The sequence below is a fragment of the Rhipicephalus microplus genome, chromosome 2 (genome assembly GCF_043290135.1).
Source record: "Rhipicephalus microplus isolate Deutch F79 chromosome 2, USDA_Rmic, whole genome shotgun sequence".
Lineage (NCBI taxonomy): Eukaryota > Metazoa > Arthropoda > Arachnida > Ixodida > Ixodidae > Rhipicephalus > Rhipicephalus microplus.
Window position 1 is genome coordinate 157,563,154 of NC_134701.1, and position 12,354 is coordinate 157,575,507.

Genomic DNA, 12,354 nt, shown 5'->3' on the forward strand with positions numbered 1-12,354 from the left:
GTAACAGTCGTTTACTTACTCATTAATTCAAAAGATTTGCCCCATGCAGTAGCATGAACGAACAATTTTCATTGAAAATAAAGCATTCTACTGCTGTACCTAAATGTGCAGTGTAAACTGATCACGAGGCAAGGATGCGAAACATTCTCGTATATTTTTATTAAAACACCTTTACGCTGCCAAGATGTTTTAGGCAGAAATGCGTGCCCTTAGGTGACGGCTAGCTACCGCAGGTTTGTCTTGAGCAAAGATAGCTGCCGATTTACCAAAAACACTACTCCAATGAAGACTTCTCCAGGCTGAGGATGAAGTCCCATTCTTCTGTAATAGGCCACAAAGAATAAAAAGAAGAGTAAGGAAGAAGGTCGCGCCGCACAAAGCTCCATCTAATACACACATAAACAAAAAGACACTTTTGTGCTATTAAGCACAGTGCAATATTATTCAGTACAAGTATCTGTCGTATTTATAGTGTGAAAAAGCAACTACTTAAATTTGAAGCAACAGAATGCGGTACAGGCACTATCACAAGCATGCCTCAGCTGTGTATCTTTGGCTATGCAACTACGAAAAATTGTCCTTGAGTATAAGATAAGTGATGCCATGAGTGTTTAAATTGAAATAGAAAACAGTATTATAACTTTTTCAACCAGCTTGGGTTAAATTTTATACGTGTAATTCTATCACTACTTTTCAATTGTGGAAGGCATACTAAGGGGCGGGCTCCATCTTTTTTCTATAAACTTATTTCTTCTCTAGAACTGTGTTTTGTGGCTTTGCTTGCACAAAGTGTCCATCATCATGTAACCAGTATGAAAACTTTGCATATTTCAAGCACTTGGTACCGTACAGTACCTTTACTTTTAAAGATGCAATAGCTTTAGTCAGTGAGTGAAAGCTGTATTCCAAAAATGGCCTGCAAGCTAGAAACGAAAATATGAAGTGATTGCAGTCATATGCAGATGACTAAGATCACGTGCACATAAAGGCTCACAATAATTTTTAGTGATGAACACCTGTGTTAACTAGTCTGCCATACTGCAGACACTTCGCATGCAAACCAGACTGAAATACCTTTCGTGACTGGCTGTACTGAGAGTCGTGATCTTGCAACCAGAGCCATGTTTGCCAAAGGACCCTTGGGATTTTGCGACTTATGCTTTTCGTGAAGTTTCTTCAGTTCTGGCAAAGTGATCGGGCGTTCCAATTTGCGGACAAATTTCACGTCGACCATGAACCACCTCGGTTTTTCAGTTGTGCTGAGGCTTGTGTCGGGAGAAAAAAAAAAGTTTGCAACTTAAACTTTTGTTGGGAGAAAGAAAAATAAAGCAAATAGTTTTGGAAAATACATACGTTCCCTTAAGTGCACTAAGCCTGAATGACGAAACTAAATTCAACAATCAGATTCCGCATTTATCGCTGCATTGCTGTGAATAGCGGGAGGAATGAGAGCTTAGAAAATTTCATGCACAATAATAATAAAAAAAACATTGCCTACTGCTAGTGCAGGCTGCCTTGAATGAGAATCGCTGCACAAAAAAAAAGAACAGTACATGAACGATAAAGACAATTATATGATGCACAGTTCTTAGACATTGATGCATTACTTTTCGATACAGATGGACAGACAATGAACTTTACTGAGGTCCTGAGGGGTGACTAGGAAAGTGCCCTTTGAGGGTGGAGCCGCCGTGGGCAGTTCCCACGTCGAGGCGGGCAGGGGGCCCCTGACCACTGCGTCGTGGGCCCTCTGGACAGCCCACAGCTAAGCAGCAAGGTCGGAGCGCCTCCTTCACTCTGCTTCTGCGGTGAAACGATTGTTATCCCGTAAGAAGGGACGCCGCCAGAGCATGTGTTCTAAAGTGCAGAAGGGATCTACACAATATGGGTAATCGGACTCGTAGTAGTCTGTGTACTTGCTGACCCTGGCTAACAGGGGTAGGACACAGTCTGTAAAAACGCTAAAGAGACACGACACTGATTTTGGTCTGCCGACTGTCTTTGGGAGTGTTTTTTGTCTTGTCGTCATGACATTTACACTGCAACGACACAAACACTCTGCCGACGGTCTCTGGAAGACTCCGTCCGCGCCTTGTGGTACTCGCAACCTTTCGTTCGCCGATTCTGTAGTCACACTAGAGGCACACATAGCGACGCCGACTAAACATGCACATCTGCACCTCATTATCAGCCATGCACCCTGCTCTGCTATTGTCCTTCTCCGGCTATGCCCACAGCGCAGCCCCAGCCATAATTCTCAGCGTCCAGGAACAGGGGTGGGGATACACAAAAGGGAAGCAAAAAAAAAGACGTTAGTGGGGTGTACAAGATGCCTATTCAAACGTCCTGGAAGCCTCGAAGGGGGCATTGTTATCTCCCTTAAGATTTCCCCCTTCGTGATCCTTTGAAGCAAAGATATGGGCCAATTTTCGCTCAATCCCGACGACAGGTCTACTAATGTGTTTTGCTGGTCTTTTCTGTCATCATGTTACACTACGACGATATGCTGCCTCTTGATGCGTCGTCATCATCGATGTAGTGTAACCATGGTGTCTGGTGACTTCGTCGGCGGGTGACTCGTCAGCCGATGGTCTGCGTCTGCCTCATGTCTTCGTCGGCGTCGTGTCAGTGTCATGTCACTTCAGTGCAAACGCGCCTTAACATGCGAAGGGTGGAAGAATGAAGCCTGAAGAGCTTGGCCTGAGGTGATGGATAGACCCTCCTGCTGAGCTTATAGTGCTTCGTCATCTCGTTGAATGTCTGGCGTGTGTCCTTGTGGAACCCCTTGTCCACACATGCGAGCACCGCTTGACCGGCGTGGTGAGTAAGTTGCCGCGCAAGCGTGGGCTAGCTCTTTGCGTTGGGAATGACGGAGGATACCGTAGTCCCCATATGGGCGGAAAACCAAGTGATGATGTGGGGGCCGACCCTCTTGCCACAAAGCAAGAAGGCCTCCACCAGTATCGAACCCAAGACGAAGGCTCGGACCGCTTCCCTGAAATCCGTATAGATGTATGGTCTGCTTTCGTCCGGGAGGGCGAGGGCCACCACCACTTGCTCTGACACCACCTGAGACAAGCCCCACCCCGAAGCGGCATGAAAGAGGTTGCCTGCGTAACCTACCGCGATCGCCCTGAACCGGTCGGACGAACCGTATTGGGCGGCGCTGACGAATGTGACGGATTGAGGATTGCGGAAGACGGAATTGAGAAGCGTGGCTGCCCTGGCCCTTCATCCGCCAACACTGTGTTGTGGGTGCACATTGGGCGTGATTCACGAGACCATGATGGCCTCTTACGTCTGCGTGTCCAGCGCACACAGGCTCTCCCTGATGGCAGTGGGATTGCAGCCAGGGCCTCCAAACCCTCCGCCTTGCAGGCAAGGAAGAGAGCCTGACGACCAACCAGCATTTTTTATACTGCGCATTGCCAGTACAAAAAGAACTTCTTCATTAAAATATTAGAGAGTATGCACAAAACAAATTAGATATTTGTTCTATGAATTGAACTAGGCAGATACAAAGAAAATTGCAGAAATAGGTCCTCAGAGAATTTAAATATGCTTCTGATAGGCTGGGTGCCTTGATAGTTTACTGCAGTGGTACCCTCATAACAGATATAAATTAAGAGAGTAATCAAGAGACAGAGTAAAAGAGTGGCAATCTTCAATTGACTTTACTTGCATTTTTCATTGGCATGAAAACTAATGACGTGAAACAAAAAGCAGGGTTATAAGAGCAGCTATGAAATAAGACAACACTTTCTTTCTAGAAGCTAACGTACACCATACACATATACTGCAGCTCAGCTTACCTGTCATAATGATTATTTTTCTTGTCAAATTGTGTGTAGTCCGGATAACTCTCCTTGACAACCTAGTGTGAAGGAAGGATACCACTGAGAATAAATACTTCCTGTTGTTTCTATCAGGAAGCCGCATGCATCACAAGCTATTCGCATTTGCTTTGAGTAACAGGTGTGAAAGCCACAAAGTTTGCAGTCCCACAGGATGTAGTCCTGGCTACAGTGGCTGCATTTTTGATGAAGGCGAAAATGCTTGAGGCCCGTGTGCTTGGATTTAGGTGTACGTTGAAGAACCTCCAGTGGTCGAAATTTCCAGAGCCCTTCATTGCAGCCTCTCTTATAATCATATGGTGATTTCGGTAAGTTGCATCCTAACAGTTATTATCATTGTTAGTTTGGAATCCCAGCACTCTCATGTGTGCTCACATTTGCTGCACTGCAACACTACAATTAATGTCATACTACAATAGTATACTATATACGAAGATTATAGCCTTGTGTTTGTTAGCTAATATGCAATGACGACTGTTGTGCAAAATCAGAGGAGTAGCCGGTACCATGCTCTGGCACCAACCTCTCCTTATATACACTTAATTAAAAAAATTAAGCATAAGAACATACAAGGTCTATATAGATGCAGTTTTGGTGCACACCAGCATAAAAATGCACAAAAGTCAAATGTTGCTGGCGATGCAAATATAATTGGTTATCCAACTCTTAGCAAGTGTGCATCCATAACGCTGTTAGTTTAGAAAAACCACCTAAAAGCCTGCAAGTATCTTGAAGTACATTCTTATACTGATGCTGTAATTTTGTATACACCCCTCAAGTCTGCAGAAATACAGCAGACTCTCAGTAAACGGAAATTTGTCAAATGGAGCTGCTGCTTAAATGGAACAATTTCCTCTGATAAGATTGGTTTCATACTTGAATGCTGCAACCCACTTCACCTCTCAGTAAACGGAACCCCTGTTAAATGGAACACATTTTCTCGGTCCCTTCAGGTTCTGTTTATTGAGAGTCTACTGTATATACGAAAAGTACTGAGAACATTCAGAAGGCTCTTCTGCGGTTGTGTATGATACTGACTTGCAGTGGTGATCAATGCCCCTATCAAGTTAACGTCTCAAGAGCAGCATGCTTTTCGTCAAAAACTGCTAGGAAACTAAATGTATTCTTACAGCTTGCTGTCCGTACCCTGTTGATGTGAAAATTTGTATATAGTCAAGCAAGAAGATTAAAGGGACACTAAAGGCAAATAACAATTTACGTCAGAGTGAAACCTCAATGTATGACAGCATCAAAACTGGCAATAATATCAACAGAAGTTCCCTACTTACTGAGAAATTAAGCTCAATGTATCACATGACTTGCACCACAAATGGGACATCTTGGCAATGATGATGATGACGTGGGAGTGTCTGACTGTGATTAATCAGTAGTAATCAAACTAGTTGCAATAAAAAAATAACCTTCTGTGCATCAACAGACTAAATAAAATGCTACTTGGTTGTTTCTGTTTGATTCATGAAAAAAAAAAAAAAAAAACTGGCGTTACTATGACGAATGGCGTGGGTGGTTCAAAAATTGCATTTTTGCCTGATTAGGTTGGATAGGCGAATCTGTCTAGCAGGGCTAAGTTAAACCAAGCAAACAGAAAATTGTTCAATGGCCGTTGTTGCTGCTGTAGCTCCCGCTACTTTTGCTCAGCTGCTACTAATGTCGGAGGCCATGCAGTAAAGGGGGGCAACGTTGGGCATCGCAACAGTGACATAAGAAAGGCCAGGCTATCAGACGGATGATTTGAAGTGCACTAACGCGATACGCACCACGAACCACATACAGACCAGACTTTACTTGAAAATAAGCACTTCCTCGACACAAAAGTAGAACTACGAGGTTTCTGGACCGCTATTTCAGCCACCAACATCGACTTGATATTTGCCTTTAGTGTTCCTTTCACATGACACGCAAGTCTTGCATCAGACTACGTGGTTCATGTCCATACCTCGACAATGCCAACTATTCCGGGAGTCTTGCAATTGCTGTGGTAAAAGAAACACAGGTGGCCAACTTTCATCTGGTCACGTAAAATGTTCCGTGCCTGGAAATAAAGTAGGAAACCACAAAGACTTCAGTCAAGCAGTTCATACTTGCCGTAAGAAAGAAAACAGAAAGGCTCTTCACATACACATAAGAGAACAACAAAACCTGTTTCGACTGAAAATATGTTCGCTCAAGAACCAGTTTGCATTCATACGATGAAAATGGGTTTATTACAACTGGAATAGTATTTTATAGCATGTCTGATTATAGTATGTTTGAATAAAACAAGAATCAGTGGCTGTGAAGAGTTTGAATAAATGGTAGCGACTTCATTTTTAAGACACCACGATAAGCCTTTATTTGCAACACTCTACAAAGCAAGAATTGCATCTTGGCTCACGCAACCTCTTGCCATACGTTATGGCTAGAAAATTTATTTGAATTAACTGATTTGGCAATCAGACAACTTCGATTAAATGAACCTAGTCCTACATATCGATAGTAATGTGAGGCTTGTAGTGGTTTTTACTGTTCTGCTATAGTTGGTAGTAAATTTCATAAAAAAAAAGTTTACTGCGTGTGAAAACAAGTGCTGTTAGTGCCTGCCGTTCCAGATGATTCTGTGCCTCTCCAACCAGAAAACCATACTGAGATTCACATACTAATTTTCTTCCATGTTACTAGGAAGTTAAAGAGGCTTTTTACAATGAAATCAGAAATGCTTTCTGACTGAAGTCAGGAAAGATCGGTCCATTGATCCATATTTCCTATTTCTTCGAAAAGAGCAGGTGCTCGATATTTTATGGTAATACACTACAACTAACAGTTATAAATGTTTCAAAAGGAGCTGTAGAATCCATCTGACACGGTGAGTTTTCCCTGTTTTCCTATTTGCCCTCTCCTACTTGACTCTTGCGGTTGAGAGAGAGTGCGAAAAGCACACACACCATATATGTGCTCAGGCAGGCAGCTGGCGCCTTGAAGAAGACTGTTGAAATGGCTTTCGTGACAACCCACTTCCAAGGATTTTCCTAAATCTAGAACAGTCATAGGCATGTGCAGTGTTCCCCTTCTGAGGGGAGGGGGAAGGCTAGATTCGTTGCAGTGCTACCTCCATTTAAGTCAATCTATGGGGCAGACTTTGGGCCCTCGTCTCCTAGGTGACTAGGTCAAGAGGCTGCCCCCCTCATTTGCACACTTATGAGTACAGCACTTCTTTGTTGAAAGTGTTGTATGGCATAAATAACCATGACACAACATATACACCTCCAGTGTACCCACAGTCTTGGACAAGCATTGAAAACAGCGGGTTTGCACTTAATGGCTTACCTGATAGTTTCTTACTCCATCCCAGCATGATGTGCTGTTGGGGCACTTGATTAGGTCATCAATGCTGAACTGGGGAGAATGGAGAGACACGAGGTTGGAAGACAGCAGAGCGAATGACAGAGCACTGTAAGCGTGTAACTGATGCTGGTTACAAGCGTGATCGCCTCGAGGGATTAGAGGGTCCATCCCACCCGCTCGAGAATTGTCAATTCTGCTGGTGTTTATACACACGCACACATTTAAATGCATGCATGAACCTACATAAAGTACAGTTGAACCCTCCCGCGGCAAGAAATATTTCTGGCTATACTACTGGATCACATAGATGTATGTTTATTCATAAAATTTCAGAAGATAAAATTAACCAAATGATCTTCATTTCCTTGTGCCCAAACAGCTTCAGCGCAGTAACCATCCGTCACCTCACATTTTTCTGCGACACAGTTCAAATTTGTTATTATTAAACAAAGCATTTCCAATGTTTTAGTTACTGTACGAAAGCGCAAGCTGCATGAGTATAGCACAAATTTTTTTTTTCCTATCCAGAAAGCAGTTATCGTGACGACAGTCGTGCGTCCTATATAATGAAGGTCTATTGCATATGCTTGTCTTGCTTCATAAAGAGGGTCGTTAGGTTGCCCTTTTTTGGGCAGTTAATATATAGGGTTTATTATTCAACCGGTCCTTTGTGTTCAAGCTATTCAGCTATGTCTATCTAAATTCGTGATAATAGAAAAAATAAATATGTGTGCGAGCGGGTATGTTCTGGGCAAATTTTCACAGGCCTTTGTCGCAAGTGAAATTGATAAATCTTGACGGTAGTAACATATTCAAACAGGCACTCTGCATGACTTCTTCTCGAAGTTAACGACAACAAACAGCCATGCCAATTTTTATGAAAAAGAACAAAAAAACAGAAAAGCAGTAGTTTGTTGAAGCACATAGATTCACCGGTCACTGTAATTATTGCAGTCAATCAAGTAAAAAGTTTCCTTCCCACAAAAAGACATAATATCATGAAGTACTGCTTTTATCCAACACCAAAACAGTTAGAGCCCAAGCTGTATAGGGTAGTTTGCATTGCTAAACAGCGGTGCACTGAGCCCCTTCCCCCTCCCCCCCTCTTCTTTTTAGGCAGGAAACATTAGCTTGTGAATTGACTCCACAGTGCTGTACAACTTAAAAAGGCAGTGGCCATGTCAAAAATGTATGTGCACACAAGCCTGCACAGATGTGCGTGCTCTACATCAATGTCATCAGCCAAATGAACAGTGATACCCCGACGTTGGGGCACATATTTGAACACGAGGCATACTAGTCCTTCAGTCACAAAGTCCATAGGCTGCCCTGCTTCGGTCACCCGTGTGACGCCTTTCCTGTCTTGTTAAGTCGTACCTAAATATAAAGATGTATCCTAAAGTGCTGGAAAAATCCTTGCACAAAGAAATTTAAGAATTTGATAGAATAATTAGTTACATTAAGTACATGCTGCACTGTTATTCTTTGAAATGTCACTAAAGCAATGTTTTGCCACACGCAGGAATAAAATAATAAGATTTCTGCTTTCTGCTGGAATGTAGCAGGATGTGGCAACTTTCACCTGCTCGCACCATTGGCGTGGTTATCAAAGCACTGCTGGTTACACAACTCGCATTGTGTGACGCCTGGTTGTTATTTGAACCTTCAACCACACTGGATTACTTATGTTAACTTGGTTCCTGCACACGGTTTTTTTGGAAAGGAATTTCAAGAGCCTGTGTGGCTCTGTGATAGAACACAGGGCTGCCATGGAGAGGGCCCAGGTGTAAACCCCATTCCATCCTAAATATTTTTTTTATTTCATTTTTCTTTTCTTATTTCATGCGATAGCAGTTATGGACACTGGTGACGGTGGTGCAGACACTTATGGCCCTTGTTGTGTCTCCATGAGAGCTTTTGCTGTAAAAATGTCCTTAATGAATTACTGACAACTTGTATTTGAAAGTATAAGTAAAAAGGCATATCATACAGGACCGATTATGTGAGATGTTAGCATTAAAGAGCATCGTCACCAAGATCGAAAAATGGTAGTTCTTCGCTCAGACTAAAGTCGAGGTGTAAGTCCGAGTCTGAGTGAGTTCAGCTGAACGATGAGTTCGAGCCCGATGATGTGTTGATGAGTCCGTTGATGAGTTCCGAGTCTGAGTAAGTCCACTTGAGAAAAATTTTGGTGAGTCTGAGTGAGCCCTCAGAGCCGAATATATTTGTTGAGTGAGTCTCAGTGTGAGCTCCAATTTTTTTTCTGACCTATGGCTTGACGTGAGCACGAGATCGATTAGTGTTTCTGTGCGGTGATTCACTGTGCACACACCAGTGCTCGAGGCATTCTACAAGTTGCCACAAAGGCAGCACTGCTTCTCAGTACGCAACATCTTTCACCTCATAAGCAGCAGAGAATAAAGTGGAGCTGAATAACAATATACATTGTCGAATTTTGAACAATAGGTATGGTGGGCAACAACGCATCAGACCATGTACAGCAATGTTAGCAAAGCGAACTCCATAATCTAGTTTTAAGGCCATTTCACTAGGCTGTGCGACATATCTTTTTTTTTACATTTAAACATGATTTGTAAATAAGAATCCTACTTATATCGCAAAAATTGTCTCTATAATTCACGGTCTTTTTATTTCCACCAGGACCTAATCATATGTTCTGGCCAATTGTTGGTCCCTTTAATAATTTATGGGTCATATGTACCAAAGCCACAATATTATAAAGGGCATCATAACTGAAAAACACCGAATTAATTTCCACCACTCAGTTCCTCAACGTGTACATAAATCTAACCATGCAGGTGTTCTTCCAGATTGCCCCTTGAAATGCAGCCATCGTGACATTAAGAGGAACAAGCAGACAAAAGAGCATGAATGATGACAGTACTCACATACGAAAGAAGGGCACTTTGAACAGTCAAGGAAAGCATAGGGGACGTTGTATGCAGTAATTATGACGTGAAGGTGAAGAAAGTAAAATGGACGAAAGGATCTCTTATCGCCGGCAGGAACTGAACCTGCGACCTTCGAATGACGCACCCGATGCTGTACCAAATCAGCTTCAGTGGCAGTCATCCTGTCGTCCGCTTTATGGGGTATATATAGGCCCTTAACCCGGGGGTGTTAGTCAGTGCCTCTAGTAGCCATGACGACAACTGATGAATACTGATGTAGTTACATAAGAAATAACCAAGCGAGCTGCGGCGGGGACCAAAACGTCACATTGTGCGGTTGGTGTTGCTTACCTGTCAAGACACAGTGCTACCTCTAGGAAACAAAACTGAAAGTGGCTATTGGAAATTATGACAATAAATTATTTAGGGTGCTGTGAGGCTCGCAAGTATAGTCCCAGTGGTTTCGAGCTTCCCAACTTTCCCTTAGCACAAACAAGTACTTTTAGTAGAACAAAATAATGTATACCAACGAAGCCTTCACAAACATAATACCTTCATATCTACACCATTTTCTATGCGGCTTTCAGGTTCAGACTTGAGCAGCCAGTGAATTACATCATCTTTTTCTTGTGTACCCTTTGATGCTTGTTTCTCTGGCTGGCCTGGAAACAGAGAAAGGCAAAAAAAAAAAAATCAAGCCTTGCCATAGACACCATATATAGATAACTGAAAAAAGGAGGTGGTGGATCGTGTAAGCTACACTGAAATGCAGACTCGTGAAGGTGTTTTGGCAATAACTGTGCCCATGCATCTCCTCTTAATGGTTTGGGACTAGCTATACAGAGTAAAAAGTGGTACGAGTGTACAAAGTGATGGGAGATTTCCTCTGCTTCACCAAGTACATACTATCGTGCTGGTTGTAGAAATAATGATTAGCGTGTACTGTCAAACATTTCTACTTAAAAAAACAACTGTGTCTGTGAAAAGCAGTTTAGCAGGAACCTGGAAGGGAAAGAACATATTCCTGAATATCAAGTGTACTTATGGAAAGAAAAAATCTTCTATGTTTGGTGATGTTCTACATTTCGATCGCGTCAAGAGGAGTTACTGAGAGCTTAGAAAAAGGCGACCTTATCTATTAAAAAAAGGACAAGAGACCGATCACACACATGCAATGCACATCGATTTGCTTACTATATAAAAAAAGCCTCAAGTCAAAGCTTCAGTCTCGAGTGTTTCCTTTCGTGCTCTCAGCTGCGCTAGTTGGATTATCCAAGAAAGTGAACAAGCAGTTTTTTTTTTAGTTAGACGCTATCTGAACACTTCATCAAAATTGGCACAGGTAAATCTGGCGAGCGTAAACCATGTGAGAAGTATTTCGAAGCACCTTCGTTTTGTTGCACCTGTTATACGACAAATCTGTGAGTCATTACGTTTATTACGTCATGCTGTCACGGCTCTAACTACTAGCAGCATAATACTACATCTGCACGAACATATGCGCAAAGCTATGCTTTAGAACACGAAGCTACTGCAGCGGACTCGGGTGCGACAGCCAGGAATCGACGTGGGTGGAACACTATTCACGAGTTTATCACCGGTGTTTCAAGTTTCTACAACAGTCTCAAATATCTGCTCGTACGAAGTAGCTTACGAGCAGCTATTTAACTGCTGAATGAATTTCTTGAGCTATTCAACGTTGTACGTTTCTCGTTCTGCACATTTCAGTCAATGGAAACGAACTTACCTCCTTTCTCAAGAGCCCCTTCCGTCTTTAATTTTTTTCGTGGAGGCATCTGAAAGCAAATGCACAAAGCCAAATCCTTGGAGGTCAGCTACAAATCCTCGATCTATCAACTCTAAAGTTGTTGAACCGCAGATCGTAAGTAAGCTTGAACGCGCGCTTTCTTGCAGTTCAAGCTTACGAAAACTGTGCTGCCATCTGGCGGTAACAGCATATACCACGTGACGCCCTCCAAGATGGCAGACGCACGGCGTGATTGTCAGAGCCTCTGAGATGGCAAACGCGCCGTAAACACGCTGCGCATTTGCCATCTCAGAGGTCATGAGCTAGTGACACTTTTTGTCATGGCCTTTGAGATGTGGAACGAAACACTGGATGCATCCTCAGACAGAGTTATTCAATCATCCCAGTTGGGAAACTGCGCTCCAGAACCCGGACACGCAATCGACCAATTTTGCGGGAATTAGCGACGCCCCTGAATAAATAAAAGTGACTACTGTCC

The 12,354-nt window shown here is 42.8% G+C and overlaps 1 protein-coding gene across 1 annotated transcript; it reads right to left on the reverse strand.

Annotated features, from left to right (window-relative positions):
- Positions 1-135: 135 nt before the first annotated feature.
- Positions 136-12,061, reverse strand: LOC119169393 (thymocyte nuclear protein 1). Its single transcript, XM_037420487.2, has 7 exons — positions 11,856-12,061; positions 10,661-10,770; positions 7,179-7,247; positions 5,812-5,907; positions 3,813-3,874; positions 1,075-1,265; positions 136-321 (listed from the first exon to the last, which is right to left on the reverse strand). The coding sequence occupies exons 1-7, from the start codon at positions 11,902-11,904 to the stop codon at positions 275-277; spliced, it is 624 nt and encodes a 207-aa protein (XP_037276384.2). The 5' UTR covers positions 11,905-12,061; the 3' UTR covers positions 136-274.
- Positions 12,062-12,354: the final 293 nt, after the last annotated feature.